The sequence below is a fragment of the Trichomonas vaginalis genome, chromosome V (genome assembly GCF_026262505.1).
Source record: "Trichomonas vaginalis G3 chromosome V, whole genome shotgun sequence".
Taxonomy (NCBI): Eukaryota; Parabasalia; order Trichomonadida; family Trichomonadidae; genus Trichomonas; species Trichomonas vaginalis.
This window is the reverse complement of record NC_067207.1, coordinates 32,432,566-32,447,026: the sequence shown is the minus strand read 5'-3', so window position 1 is coordinate 32,447,026 and position 14,461 is coordinate 32,432,566. Positions and strand designations below refer to the sequence as shown.

At 34.0% G+C, this 14,461-nt stretch overlaps 9 protein-coding genes and 2 pseudogenes across 11 annotated transcripts, besides 3 other annotated features; 8 read left to right on the top strand and 3 right to left on the bottom strand.

Moving 5' to 3' along the window:
• Positions 1 to 2,252: part of a mobile genetic element that runs on past the window's edge.
• Positions 293 to 715, top strand: TVAGG3_0443790 (uncharacterized protein; the record flags this gene model as incomplete). Its single annotated transcript, XM_051234314.1, has 1 exon — positions 293 to 715. The coding sequence occupies one exon, from the start codon at positions 293 to 295 to the stop codon at positions 713 to 715; it is 423 nt and encodes a 140-aa protein (XP_051104044.1).
• TVAGG3_0443780 (uncharacterized protein) lies at positions 746 to 1,189 on the top strand (the record flags this gene model as incomplete). Its single annotated transcript, XM_051234313.1, has 1 exon — positions 746 to 1,189. One exon carries the CDS (start codon positions 746 to 748, stop codon positions 1,187 to 1,189), a length of 444 nt encoding a protein of 147 aa, XP_051104043.1.
• TVAGG3_0443770 (uncharacterized protein) lies at positions 1,640 to 1,966 on the top strand (the record flags this gene model as incomplete). Its single annotated transcript, XM_051234312.1, has 1 exon — positions 1,640 to 1,966. One exon carries the CDS (start codon positions 1,640 to 1,642, stop codon positions 1,964 to 1,966), a length of 327 nt encoding a protein of 108 aa, XP_051104042.1.
• Positions 2,253 to 2,254: 2 nt separating the features above from the next.
• Positions 2,255 to 12,477: a mobile genetic element.
• On the bottom strand, positions 3,293 to 3,766 carry TVAGG3_0443750 (uncharacterized protein; the record flags this gene model as incomplete). The annotated part of the gene is made up of 1 exon (XM_051234311.1): positions 3,293 to 3,766. The coding sequence occupies one exon, from the start codon at positions 3,764 to 3,766 to the stop codon at positions 3,293 to 3,295; it is 474 nt and encodes a 157-aa protein (XP_051104041.1).
• TVAGG3_0443740 lies at positions 4,947 to 5,233 on the top strand (annotated as a pseudogene). Its single transcript has one exon. A coding segment is annotated over exon 1 (287 nt).
• TVAGG3_0443730 (organellar and viral DNA polymerase type B) lies at positions 7,064 to 7,639 on the top strand (the record flags this gene model as incomplete). The annotated part of the gene is made up of 1 exon (XM_051234310.1): positions 7,064 to 7,639. One exon carries the CDS (start codon positions 7,064 to 7,066, stop codon positions 7,637 to 7,639), a length of 576 nt encoding a protein of 191 aa, XP_051104040.1.
• TVAGG3_0443720 (uncharacterized protein) lies at positions 7,785 to 8,348 on the bottom strand (the record flags this gene model as incomplete). Its single annotated transcript, XM_051234309.1, has 1 exon — positions 7,785 to 8,348. The coding sequence occupies one exon, from the start codon at positions 8,346 to 8,348 to the stop codon at positions 7,785 to 7,787; it is 564 nt and encodes a 187-aa protein (XP_051104039.1).
• Positions 8,666 to 8,914, bottom strand: TVAGG3_0443710 (uncharacterized protein; the record flags this gene model as incomplete). The annotated part of the gene is made up of 1 exon (XM_051234308.1): positions 8,666 to 8,914. One exon carries the CDS (start codon positions 8,912 to 8,914, stop codon positions 8,666 to 8,668), a length of 249 nt encoding a protein of 82 aa, XP_051104038.1.
• On the top strand, positions 8,960 to 9,394 carry TVAGG3_0443700 (uncharacterized protein; the record flags this gene model as incomplete). Its single annotated transcript, XM_051234307.1, has 1 exon — positions 8,960 to 9,394. One exon carries the CDS (start codon positions 8,960 to 8,962, stop codon positions 9,392 to 9,394), a length of 435 nt encoding a protein of 144 aa, XP_051104037.1.
• Positions 11,026 to 11,383, top strand: TVAGG3_0443690 (annotated as a pseudogene). Its single transcript has one exon. A coding segment is annotated over exon 1 (358 nt).
• TVAGG3_0443680 (uncharacterized protein) lies at positions 11,946 to 12,272 on the top strand (the record flags this gene model as incomplete). The annotated part of the gene is made up of 1 exon (XM_051234306.1): positions 11,946 to 12,272. One exon carries the CDS (start codon positions 11,946 to 11,948, stop codon positions 12,270 to 12,272), a length of 327 nt encoding a protein of 108 aa, XP_051104036.1.
• Positions 12,478 to 13,703: 1,226 nt separating the features above from the next.
• Positions 13,704 to 14,461: part of a mobile genetic element that runs on past the window's edge.

Here is a 14,461-nt window from a genome sequence, read left to right as displayed (position 1 = left end):
AAAGATGGATTTTAATGAATGTTTCATTCATCCAAAGTCATTCTCTTTAGACCCTAACATTTATACAGAACTTGTAGAACATTATACAAACGAGGCTTTATGTTTTCCTGTTAAAGTTATGGATTGGATTCCTATGGACGGTTCATTCTCAAAGAATACAGATAGTTCAAGTGCAACATTTACAGCAGCTTATACGCCTATTAATGTTAAAAGTATTTGGGCACTATTTAGAAAGAAAGACAACTATTATGTTAATTTTGAGAACCCTAAGTTTAAATATCTTCAGCTTTCCATGGGAGCTTATGGAAATATGCCTGCAGAACCTGAAAAATCATATGGACCTGTATTTTATGAAATGGTTGCGAACGCCTGCAATACAAACAATGATATGATAGGATTTAATGAAGATGTTATGAGGTCATTGGTGGATGATGGTAGTGTGGAACATAAATGGGATAGCTATGACAACACACATTTCTTATGTGGTTTTCCAACTGAAGTGGACTTTTGCTTCCAGCAAGGTCAAACATCTACTGCTCCAATAACATACAAATTGTCTGTTAAAGGACCTATTGAACTAGCAACTGAAAACGTACCAAAGCCACTTATTGGATTTATGAGGGATTGTTGCTTTGCCATACAAGTAAGACAGTCAGGCATACCAATAATAAGATTAGATGACTATAACTTAGCAGCTGACGACAGTGAGGAATAAAGGATGAACGTTTATTTTTAAAGCTTATAAATGAGTTCTTCATCAAGCTCTCGTGAACCTTCACCATCTATGAAACAAACTTTACCAAACGATTATGGAGCACCTATTGAATATTTCTTACGAGCTGCACAATGGCAAAGAGCAGTCTCACCAAGGTTAGGTGTTCCACCAGCTCCTGTCAAAAATAGCATTTGGTCAAGTCCTTATATAAGATATGGTCTCCCACTAGGTTTGCTAGCTACAGCAGGAGCAGTAATGATGTTGAAAAGAAATAAAGCAAATGTTGTAAATAATACTGAAGTAGCTGAAGTTAAACAAACTCCGACACCTTCGCCAAAACCAACGCCTTCAATGACTCCTGAACCTATGGAAGTACAAACTCCTGTTCAAAAGTCAACTCCTAAACCGACTCCAACATTTAAACCAGAACCTACTCCTCAAATAAATCGTAAAACTCCTGCGTTTCCTTACTGAAAAAATAACGTTATTTTTATTTAATATTAAAATTTTTTTTGATTGAAATGACAAATAAAGTCACTGAAGCAATGAAACAAAAGTTTTTGGTAGAATACATTAAATCAGGAACTATTCCAGAAGGTTTTTACATTCATACTATGAAGGATGGTAGAGTTCAGTTTAGAAAGATAAAGCAACCATTAGATAAAGAAGGAATTTTGAGAAAGATTAAACTTCATGAGGACAACATTGCTAAACTTAGGAAGAAGTTAGAAGAGTTGGAGAAAGGAAGAGAGTTATAAAGCAATGAATTCAACAGGGTGAAAAAAGAGGTGAAAAAAGAGGTGAGATCTCACCACTTCACCTAAATTTATTTTTGTGCTATGTTTTCATATGTGTGAGGGTGGTGATATCATTAATTTTTAAGTTTATTTTTTTAAAATTATTTTTTATTTTATTTTTATATAAATGACGAAAACTATTGAGATAACAAACTACAACGGTCATGAGTTCAAGAATTTGTTCTTCGTTCCTCGTGAAAATACATTCTATCAGATACGAGGGAGAAAGGGTAAAGTTAGTTTGAGCGTTTATGAAGGAATGAAGAATGGAAAGTTTATACAAGCATACGATACAAACGGTAAGCGTGTTTCATTAGCTTTGTCAAAACTTACTAACATTTATTTTGACAGTGACTTTGACTCTGACGATTGGAGCGACAGCAGCGATACTGAAGAATATGAACTATTGTGTGAAGCACAGCAATGGGAAGAGTTGCAATACTTTTGTAAGTGAGAACGTTTATTTTTTACAGTAGTGAAGTCGTTTGTGAAAACATTAGTGAATTCGTTGGTGTTGTAAAATATACGTTAACGGTTTTGTAAAGTGTCAAATTCACTGTCATAGTTTATACCTGTAAGTGAGAACGTTTATTTTTACATTAGTGAAGTCGTTTGTGAAAACGTTAGTGAATTCGTTAGTGTTGTAAAATATATGTTAACGGTTTTGTAAAGTGTCAAATTCACATATAATGGGTAAGGAGGCGCGCAGTGCCTCAGTACCCTTGATATGTATACTAACTACAAACAACTTCGCCTCATTCGTTCGGTCAAAGATGACATGTACCAAATGCAAAATATAATGAATGCTCTTCGTTCTACAAAGCAAGCATATCATTGGTTTGAAAACCAACAGACAAAAGAACTTTTAGAAGAATTTCCTCATATGATTGCTTCCCTCGGAAAACCGAGAGAAGAGATTCCGTACGAAAATCGCAAGAATTTGGCTCCTGGTTTGAAAGGATATTATGTTCATAGACTTTTAGTAAATGCTGTAGCAATGTGGGCTTCACCTCGTTATGCTTGTTATATTTTCATGATGTTAGATGAACTATATAAAGCAGAACGTGGAGAGATGGAAAAGAAACTTCAAGCAAAAGATGAAGTCATTGAATCCAAAGACAAAAGCATACAGAAAAGAATACCGCGTTCAGTACCAAAAGGAAAGGAAAAGAGTTATAAGTATATGATATATACTGAAGAGTTGGAGAAAGAAGAAGATAAAGATATGGTTATGTTGCATTTAGTCAGAAGAAACAACAAGAGCTTTTATGACTTAGCTAAAATATATAAATCTGACAGAAACTGGTTCTATCGTGAAAACTTACCGATTTCAATGACACCGAATGAGCAAATAAAGGAAATTGTCAAAAATACTCTTCCTCAAACACACTATGACATCAAAGGTTGCACAATACTTACATTCAAAGAAGACTTAACATTACTGAAGGAAAAAATAACAGAATATTTCGATAACTTCAAAGAGGAAGAATAAAAAAATCTAAGCTAATTTTATTTTTTTTATAAAATTTTATCTCATATGAAAGAACATGAATTTAGAATATTCGGAACTCATGACAGAAGAAGAGAACGAACAACATGTAAAAGATTATGCAAAATTTCTGAAGACATACAAAGCATTTAAACAATATCTAAATGCTTCTAAAGATTATGCAAAATTTCTGAAGGTATATAAAGCTTATGAAAAAGCGTATGAAAAGTTTATACATTGGGGAATTGTTGTAAAATATCCATATGAAGACTAACCAAAATATATTTTTGCTTAAATAGCTTCAGGGTCTATTTCTTCAACCATTTCACTTCCTTCGTCAATGTCAATAGAAGCTTCTTCAACCTTTGGTAAGAACTTTTGTATAACATCTTTGTTCGTTATTGTCTTCAGAGATGAAGGATAATATTTCACAGATGTTTCACCCTTCTTATATTCTTTCTGTTCGGAAAGATTTAAAGTAATACTGAAGAAGTCAATATTAGAGTTCTTTATAACAGTATAATGAGTATCTTTGACATTCACGAAGAAACTCTTTTGTTTCAAAACTACTGCTAACTCTTGTGAAGTATAACGTTTGCGGTCAATGACGATAGCTAATGGTCTGACATACTGACCAAACTTAGATTCTTTCACAAACTTCTTGTTAAAGATAACATTAACATTTGAAGCATTATTGAACTCATTCTTGATGGCAGTAGCGAGAGCATTGTATGAAAAGAACTTGCAATCTTGCATGTGTTTCATTAAAATAAAAATATTAAATTATTTTGAAAAATAACTTAAAAAAATCTAATCTAATTTTTTCAAAAAAATATTTTTTTATTTCCTACTAAAGATGTATCGGAAAGTTGTCTAAGTTAGAACACTTGGAAATAAAACAACTTCTTACAGAAGCTAATATAGATGTTGCAAAGCATTACGCAACAACAAAAAAGCACTCGCTGACATCCTCAATGACTATAATGGTGCAATAAGTTTATGATAGAATTCATGAGTTCATAAAGCCGCAACGTGGCGAGGACGAAGTCCATACAAGAGCATTTCCTTTAAATGACGTTGCTATTGACTTATATCATAGACGTTCAGTACCTCATGAAGTAAGAAGAGAAATGTTTGAAAACATAACAAATGCAAACGTTGGTGAAACAAGAAGAAGAGACGACACACTGAAACAACAGAGAAGAGAGATGTTTAAAAGTGCTATAGAACAAGTTCGCAAAGCTAGCGATGTCATTCGTTCCATTGACGACAAAACCAAAGAAGGTGAGAGATGGTTAAAGAAAGATGAAGAGAATAGGAAGAGAAATGTGAAGTCAGGCAATAGACTCATTGACTTTAACATCGAAGCTTTAGATGAACCAAACAGAGAATATTTACACAAACATTTCGGTAAGGTTTTCATAAGACTCTTAGAGAAGATTAAAATAAACTCCCAACAAAGATGGATGGTATGTTATAAACTTGGTGGAAAGTATGAATGTTCTACGTTAAACCTCAATAATATTGGAACATTACTACATCAGCTCTTGAAGGAGAACTTTATATCAGAGATAGAAGCAAATGCCGCAGGTATTGTTGAAATGCACTATGACTTTCTTCTTGACAAACATAAAGAATCTTACTGAAATAAAGATGTATGATTTAACAGAATATGAAGGCTTAACGATGTCAGATGTAAAGAAAGGCAAACCAAAAAGAGACCATATAAGAGATGAAAGCACACTGACAAATGACCAGAAAGCCATTTTGGAACTCTTAAGCAAACAGGAAACCCAGCACTTATAGAAAGCTTTTGGAAAGATAATGGTGAAAGAAGTTTTATAGAAGAGAAGCGGTCAGTTCTGGAAGTATCTTTGCACATTAACCTATAAATCTTGAACGCTACCAAATCTTCAATGAACTGAACAAAAGAACTGCAACACTTATGACAGAAGATAACTGCTTCGTTTATGCTTGCATTCAGGCTGGAGTAAATGAAGAAACTATTGACCACATGAGAGAAGTCATTCGTGTTAGAGACTTTCCTCAAAGTAAAGTACAAGAAATTTCTGACGCAACAGGTATAGCATTTAATGTTACCATTGGTTATTTCAATGACTCAAGACATAATGAAATAAAGAGATATATACCAAAAGAATGTGAAAACTGTTCGAACTATTGACTTACTTCTTGTTGAAGACCACTACATGCTAAATGAAAGATTACCAATGACAACATATTTCGTCAGAAATTACAAAGAAATTCTCAAAGCTTGTGGTGGAATGAACATTGAGAAACAGATGAAGATTTATACAAAGAGAAGAAGATAAATATGTAGTTCGTTATGATAGAACAACACCGTTATGGGATGTTATGAAAACATTGTGGGAGTGCAAATATTTCGAACCTATTTCTTATGGAGAACTTTTCACATATACGACTGAACTTATATAAACAGAACCTTGCACCATTTAAAGATTTGACATATGCTCCAAAGTATTGTGTACAACTGAAGAAGAAAGCCGAGTCAAAAGAAGTAAATAAAAATAAGTGCAAGTTCATTCCTGAGCATGTTTTCTTTGCTGACTTTGAGTGCAGTACCGATGGCTTTCATAAAGCTTTTAACATATGTTACGACAGTGAAGATGGTTCAGTGAGTGAAAGCATTTGGGGTCAGAATTGTGCAACAGAATTTTTGGAACGACTTCCTGACAAGAGTTTAATATATTTCCATAACCTCAGTTATGATATAAACTTCATCTAAGAACATGACAGAAGTAAAAGGAACTCCCATCATTAAAGGTTCACGAACAATGCAAATAACTGCTTATATAAAGAAGGGCAATTATTATAAAAGACTCTTACAGTGTATAAAATAAGAAGCTTAAACTATTTCCTGCTATGTTTAACTTACAAACAGGACCGAAAGAAGTATTTCCATACACTACTACAGCAGTGTTTTGTTAGCAAATGACAACAGAACTGGTGTCATTTCTGAAGCATGTAAGTTTGTCAAGGATGCAGATACATTCATGAAAAACATAGATTCCATCAAAGGTTGCAGAATAGATGAAAACCATTTCGATTTAGAAAAGTATAGCACATTTTATTGCAAACAAGATGTAAGAATTTTAAGAGAAGGTTTTGTTAAGTTCCGCAATGACATATTAAAAGAATTTGATTTAAACGTTTATGACTACGTTAGTATTTGTTCAATTGCTAACAAATTATTTGAGAACAGAGTGTACTTCCCGAATGGAAATTTATATGACCTCTCAAATAAACCAAGAGAATTTATTTCGAGATGCATTCAAGGTGGAAGATGTATGTTGTCAGATAACATGAAACAAAAGAGCGAAAAAGAAACTCATTGCTGACTTCGACGCTGTTTCATTATATCCATCAGCTATAGCAAGACTTTATACTTTAGAAGGAATTCCAAAGGTTATGAAGGATGAGATGCTAAGCACAGAGTATCTCATGAGACATTTATTCGATGACGACCAAAAGGAACCCATTGGTGAAAAGTTTATGTCTGGCTTCTTTGTTCTCATTAAGATAACAGAGATTGGAATACATAGACACTTTCCTTTAATAGTTTGTGACCCTGAACTAAATCCAGAACTTAACGTTCCCAGAAGTTCAAACACTTGCTGTTTAATGTATGTTGACCATATAACATTACAAGACCTCATAAAATATCAAGGTGTCAAATGTGAAGTGTTGCAAGGATACTATTACGATGGAAACAGAGATATTAGAATAAGAGATGAAGTAAAGAAGTTGTTTGAGTTAAGGTTAAAGTATAAGAAAGAAGGAAATCCTTTGCAAGAAAATATAAAGCTCATTCTGAACAGTATTTATGACAAAACTATTCTATCTCCTATTGAGTCAAAAATAACCATAGTAGATGACAAAGATGCTATAAGATATACCATCAGAAACTACAACCATATAGTGAAGTTCGAAGGTTTGGATGGTTCAGATAAAACTATTTTCAAGCTAACGAAAAGCATTTGCAGACACTTTAACTTCTGTCCACTTGGTGTTAACATTCTGTCTATGTCGAAGAGAATAATGTGTGAAGTATTCTGTACTGCTGAGGACTTAGGAATGGACATCTTTTATAGCGATACCGACAGTATGCATCTCTACAATGAAGATATCCCTCGTTTAGCTGAAGAGTTTGAGAAACGTTATGGAAGAGTTCTCATTGGTAAAAACCTTGGTCAATTTCATAGCGACTTTGCAGAAATCACAAAAGATAAACAAAGTTTAGCATACAAGTCAATATTTTGTGGAAAGAAGACTTACATAGACTTACTCACGAATGATTTAAATGAAGTTGCATTTCACTGCAGAATGAAAGGCGTGAAGCAAGATGTTATTGCTTTAACCGCTAATGAAATGTTTCCTGACTCTGTTCAGTGTTTCTATGATGAAGATAAAGGTTTAATGGTTCCGCAAGGAAAATTTGACAAAGACTCTGAGTTCAGTGTTATGAAGTTATATAAAGCACTTTATGACGGTCAAGAGATTGGATTTGACTTATGTAAGTCTTCTAGTCCTTGCTTTGCTGAAAAGTTTAACTTCTCAATAACGACTAAAACAAGCTTTATTCGTAAGTTGAAGTTCTGAGGTCATTTATTTTTGTCAGCAATGAGGTCATGAATGAGGTCATGAATGAGGTCATGAATGAGGTCAGCAATGAGGTCATGAATGAGGTCATTTATTTTTGTCAGCAATGAGGTCATTCGTGATAAAAATAAAGCTAGCGTAGATTTTACAATACTGCGATGGTAGAGTTTAAGAGTTGTGCTTCAATGTAGAGACAGTCCTTCCCATCTGGAGGCAAGAACACTGGACATTTATGGTCGTGAGTTGAGTACATGTCTATCCAAAACTCACGATTGAAGCCAGTTAATTTATAGTATTTAGGATTTGGTAATGGTGAATTTCTTGTATGACCAATGAACTCATTTTCAACTCCATTACTTAAGTTTGAATATAATATAGCTTGCTTTCTATCCCAAATGCCAGGTGTTACAATCTTTGAAAATTCATTTTTCCTCGGAAGCATTGCATCATAATTGAAAACATTCTTGAAATCATCACTTGGTTCAGAAATTTGAAATCTTATACGTAATGGATTTTCTTTCTCTTTAGCGACTTCATTGAATGGTGAGAATACAACAAACTGACAGTCATGTGTTCCATCTTCATTTTCATTAAATTCATAATGAAAGTCTATAAGTTGTGGCTGACTACCTTCTTCTTTCAGTTGTGCAAGAAACTCACGTAAAGGCTGTAAAGTTTGTACTTCAATGTTGAACTTTTTCTCGAACATCTCATTAAATGAAATCATACATTGCAACAATGTTGTATCGTCTTTAAAGTATTTGTATATGTGAATGTTTTGGGCGCTTAAAGACTGTTCGTCATTTTCTATCTCGACTTGAAGTATAAAGTCAACCTTTCTGAAAGCACGTGTTATATACATAGATGTTATGCCAATGTACTTCTCTTCATTTATGTTCACAATCCAGTCTGTTGGAAACTTAAACGTTACTCTGTTCCCCTTTATTTTGACGTCAGGGTTTTCACTACTGAACGCAACAGATAAAGGTATTTGTCTATACATTTAGTTCGATAAAAATAAACCATTTACTCTTTCTTTGCTTCAGCTTCTTTAGCTTTTGCTTCAGCTTCTTCTCTAGCTTTCTTCGCCAGCAAACGTGGGTTCTTTTGTCTTCCAGCAGCTAATGCAGCAAGTTGTTTTTCACTAAGTTTTCTCTTTGGTCTCTCTGGCTTTTGTTCCTTCAGTTCGGATAAAATTTGCTCACGAATTTCTTTCTTCAATGCTTCAACATCTATGACCCCTTGGGTCTTGTCCGTAGGGCTTGTCTGAGTCATTTGACTGCAGATAAAAAATAAAATTAAAACTTTAACCGATGTAAAATGAGCTTGTCAAAATCAGAGCGAGAGTCTATTATATTAAATGACGCAAGAGGAATACAACATCCTTTCTATTACGTAAGTCAGAGTAAAGATGGTAAAATATACGTAAGAAAAAGAAAGGTTCCATTAGCGAATGCAGAAAGCGACAACATTAAGGTGCATGGCAAGGGTGAAGTCCACGAAGCCCATATAAAACCTTCTATTCAAACTGAAAAGTCAATAGAACCAGAAGAAAAGAAGCCAGATGTTCTTTCAATAACGAACCAAGAGCTTATTGCAAAGTTCGTGAATTTCATCGAAAAGCAAACCGAGTCAAAGAACCCTGACCCACCAGTGAAAGAAGTTGAGACAAAAGAGAATGTACAGTTCATTGAAAATGTCAAGAAACAACTTCCACCACGAATGCCAAGAAGAAGAGTGAGAATAATGAAGTAAATAGATATTTTTATCTGAAGTAAATACATGCAGAACGAACAGCTAAACGAATTTACTCCAGCAGAGCATATTCATCAGATTCGCTCATATTTCGATATCATAGACAATGCAGTTCAAATTGGTGACACTAATAGAAAATATTCTGACGCAAAGATTCCATCACAACCTGGAACTGCTAAAGATAACACATGGGTAACATTCAATCTCTCACCTCCTGGTGAAATATGTTGGACCTTTACAATACATTCATTACGTATAAAATGGAAGGTCAATTTATTGTAGATAAAGAAATTGGTTCAGGTTCCAATAAAACAAACCCACCAGGATTTTGGATTGGTTTCGATGACGCTTTCTATGCAGTTGCTGGATATCAAATCCTTGCAAATGGTCGTATCGTATATTCTCAAGACAACGCAAGAGAAGAAGCATATATAACTTCAAACTCACAAACTACCGAACAAATAAAGAAAGTAGATGTTTTCTCAAAGACTCGACATGAAGATGTATGGAGTCATTCGGGAACATGCAGAACAGGACAAATTGTTAGTGGTCCAATTACAGCAGGAAAATCATTTGATTTTAAGCTTCGTTTAAGAATTCCTGTTAGAAAGTTTTTACCATTAGAAGCTATTCGATTTATTCCAGCTTTTGCAGGAAACATTCAGCTTAAAGTAAAGTTCAGTAGCGACGCCTTACAATGCACATCTATATCTGTAAATGATATCATTGCTTTCAATCCAACTCTTAAAGTTGCATTTGCTTCAGATTCAAATCCACCGACAAATAAATTTGTTCCATGGAATGAACCATTCACTATGATAACGAAGGCAATAGAAGCTAGTGGAACAGTTACTATTACAACTGTAACCCAGCAACTATTTCGAACAAAGATGGATTTTAATGAATGTTTCATTCATCCAAAGTCATTCTCTTTAGACCCTAACATTTATACAGAACTTGTAGAACATTATACAAACGAGGCTTTATGTTTTCCTGTTAAAGTTATGGATTGGATTCCTATGGACGGTTCATTCTCAAAGAATACAGATAGTTCAAGTGCAACATTTACAGCAGCTTATACGCCTATTAATGTTAAAAGTATTTGGGCACTATTTAGAAAGAAAGACAACTATTATGTTAATTTTGAGAACCCTAAGTTTAAAAAATCTTCAGCTTTCCATGGGAGCTTATGGAAATATGCCTGCAGAACCTGAAAAATCATATGGACCTGTATTTTATGAAATGGTTGCGAACGCTTGCAATACAAACAATGATATGATAGGATTTAATGAAGATGTTATGAGGTCATTGGTGGATGATGGTAGTGTGGAACATAAATGGGATAGCTATGACAACACACATTTCTTATGTGGTTTTCCAACTGAAGTGGACTTTTGCTTCCAGCAAGGTCAAACATCTACTGCTCCAATAACATACAAATTGTTTGTTAAAGGACCTATTGAACTAGCAACTGAAAATGTACCAAAGCCACTTATTGGATTTATGAGGGATTGTTGCTTTGCCATTCAGGTGCGTGCTAATGGAATCCCAATAATAAGATTAGATGACTATAACTTAGCTGCGGACGACAGTGAGGAATAAAGGATGAACGTTTATTTTAAAGCTTATAAATGAGTTCTTCATCAAGCTCTCGTGAACCTTCACCATCTATGAAACAAACTTTACCAAACGATTATGGAGCACCTATTGAATATTTCTTACGAGCTGCACAATGGCAAAGAGCAGTCTCACCAAGGTTAGGTGTTCCACCAGCTCCTGTCAAAAATAGCATTTGGTCAAGTCCTTATATAAGATATGGTCTCCCACTAGGTTTGCTAGCTACAGCAGGAGCAGTTATGATGTTGAAAAGAAATAAAGCAAATGTTGTAAATAATACTGAAGTAGCTGAAGTTAAACAAACTCCAACACCTTCGCCAAAACCAACGTCAAAACCAACGCCTTCACAAGCAAACCTTCAATGACTCCTGAACCTATGGAAGTACAAACTCCTGTTCAAAAGTCAACTCCTAAACCGACTCCAACATTTAAACCAGAACCTACTCCTCAAATAAATCGTAAAACTCCTGCGTTTCCTTACTGAAAAAATAACGTTATTTTTATTTAATATTAAAATTTTTATTGATTGAAATGACGACTAAAGTCACTGAAGCAATGAAACAAAAGTTTTTGGTAGAATACATTAAATCAGGAACTATTCCAGAAGGTTTTTACATTCATACTATGAAGGATGGTAGAGTTCAGTTTAGAAAGATAAAGCAACCATTAGATAAAGAAGGAATTTTGAGAAAGATTAAACTTCATGAGGACAACATTGCTGAACTTAAGAAGAAGTTAGAAGAGTTGGAGAAAGGAAGAGAGTTATAAAGCAATGAATTCAACAGGGTGAAAAAAGAGGTGAAAAAAGAGGTGAGATTTCACCACTTCACCTAAATTTATTTTTGTGCTATGTTTTCATATGTGTGAGGGTGGTGATATCATTAATTTTTAAGTTTATTTTTTTAAAATTATTTTTTATTTTATTTTTATATAAATGACGAAAACTATTGAGATAACAAACTACAACGGTCATGAGTTCAAGAATTTGTTCTTCGTTCCTCGTGAAAATACATTCTATCAGATACGAGGGAGAAAGGGTAAAGTTAGTTTGAGCGTTTATGAAGGAATGAAGAATGGAAAGTTTATACAAGCATACGATACAAACGGTAAGCGTGTTTCATTAGCTTTGTCAAAACTTACTAACATTTATTTTGACAGTGACTTTGACTCTGACGATTGGAGCGACAGCAGCGATACTGAAGAATATGAACTATTGTGTGAAGCACAGCAATGGGAAGAGTTGCAATACTTTTGTAAGTGAGAACGTTTATTTTTACAGTAGTGAAGTCGTTTGTGAAAACGTTAGTGAGGTGAAGTGGTTGGCGGCTTTATAAATATTTAAGGTTAAGTTGGTGTTTGTGTTTGTATTGTAAAATATACGCTAACGGTTTTGTAAAGTGTCAAATTCACATATAATGGGTAAGGAGGCTCGCAGTGCCTCCGTACACATGATATGTATACTAACTAAAGTGCCGTTGGACATACACATTCTATATCTGATATTACAAACTTACAAGAAACCTTAAACAGGAAAAGTGACATTGGACATACACATACCATTGCAAATATTACAAACTTACAAGAAACCTTAAACAGGAAAAGTGACATTGGACATACACATACCATTGCAAATATTACAAACTTACAAGAAACCTTAAACAGGAAAAGTGACATTGGACATACACATACATCTTCTGAAATAACAGACTTAAACGTTAGCCTTGAAAAGAAAGCAGATAAAACATATGTCAATGAAATATACCAAAGTTTGATAGGAACAAAAAATATTGAAACTATTGTTGGTGACTTTTCTGTCAATGAAGAAAATAAATATTTTAGATGGCAGTTGGTACAGTCCTTAGAAAATGGTACACGGTATAAACTCATTCCGAAAAATAACAATGAAATGTATGTAAGCTATAAAAAGAATGATGGTACACAAGTTAAAGTTCCATTAGACAACAACTGCTACTTAAACTTATATGGAGACGAACAAAAGAAATATTTAAGAGTTTATGAAATGGCAGATATGACATTGCCTGACCCAGCTCCGCACCACATTATTATGACTATGGAGATGACGACAGAACACCACATGTAGATGAACAAAAGCTAACATTATATTTAGATTATTATAGATATAAAAGATATAATGCAATAGAAAAAACGAGAATAGTATATTATTAACAGATGACAGAAATAAATATTATAGTCAAGATTTTACCTACCCTGAAAACATAAGATTATATTATAAAAAATATTCTGACACAAACCAGAAGAAACCTGAAATAGTTGCACTATATTTTAAGTTCAAAGGAGACAATCCTATAATATCTCATATGTTTGATTTAATGAACCCAGTAGGTTCTATTTATACATCTATGGATGCAAGAGGTCCTCAAGTAATGTTTGGTGTTGGTGCATGGGAACAAATAGTCGACAGGTTTTTGTATTGTGCAAACTCTTCAAAGGAAACAGGTGGAAGTAAAACGATTCAGGTGAAAAATTTACCTGCACACAGTCATTAATAGATTTAAGTACATCTCAAGCAGGTTGGCATAAGCATAGATATTGGATGGTCAGGAATGACAAAAAGGTAAAGGATATGATGTTAAAGACGACGTTAAGTTTGCTATAAATTGTTACTGGATGACACAGGGAGAAGGAAACCATACACATTTCGTTTCAGGATATACCGCAAACAACGGGACAAAGTAAAGAATACATGCCACCTTACATGACAGTTTACGCATGGTATAGAATTGCTTAGTCGTCATTTTCAACTTCTTTAGCATATTCGTCAGGAGTTGTCTTATATTTGTTAGGAACTGTCTTTGAAAGTATACACCTTGAACTTTGACAAGTTTGAAACGAGTCTGACAATAGTAGTTTTATCTTCTGCTTGCAGTGTGTACATTTTGCCATGTTTGCCTAAAACTTCATAATATTCTCTGTATACTTTTCTATTTTTACGAACACGAATGTGAGTACTGTCGAGTTCCCATGTTGTCATAGTCAATAGTATTTTCATATGTCGCGTTTAGGTATTTCTATTTTTACTTTGTCACCTTTCTGAAGTTTGAAGCCCGACATTCTTTCTTGTTTGTCTCTTTTGACTAAATTATTAAATATATAGTCTTTCTCTAAGTCAGGGTTGTTTTCATTTCTTCGGGGGAGTGGTTTCCCAAACCTTTTTGTTTACGGTTATTGTAAATATTTAAAACTTGTCTCATCTTTGCCTGGAGAAGTGTCTATACTTGTCGTCATATGACATTTCATTTGCTTCACCACCTTGTGGTTGGTTTAAGTCTCTTAACATTTTTATACAACCGTCAATGACACCAAGAGCAGAATGGTTTTTGGTCGACAATGAAATATTGGTTACATTTTTTGAACGCAGATAGTTTTTTACATCATCTGATTTGAAAGAACTTTCACAGTCAGATGTCA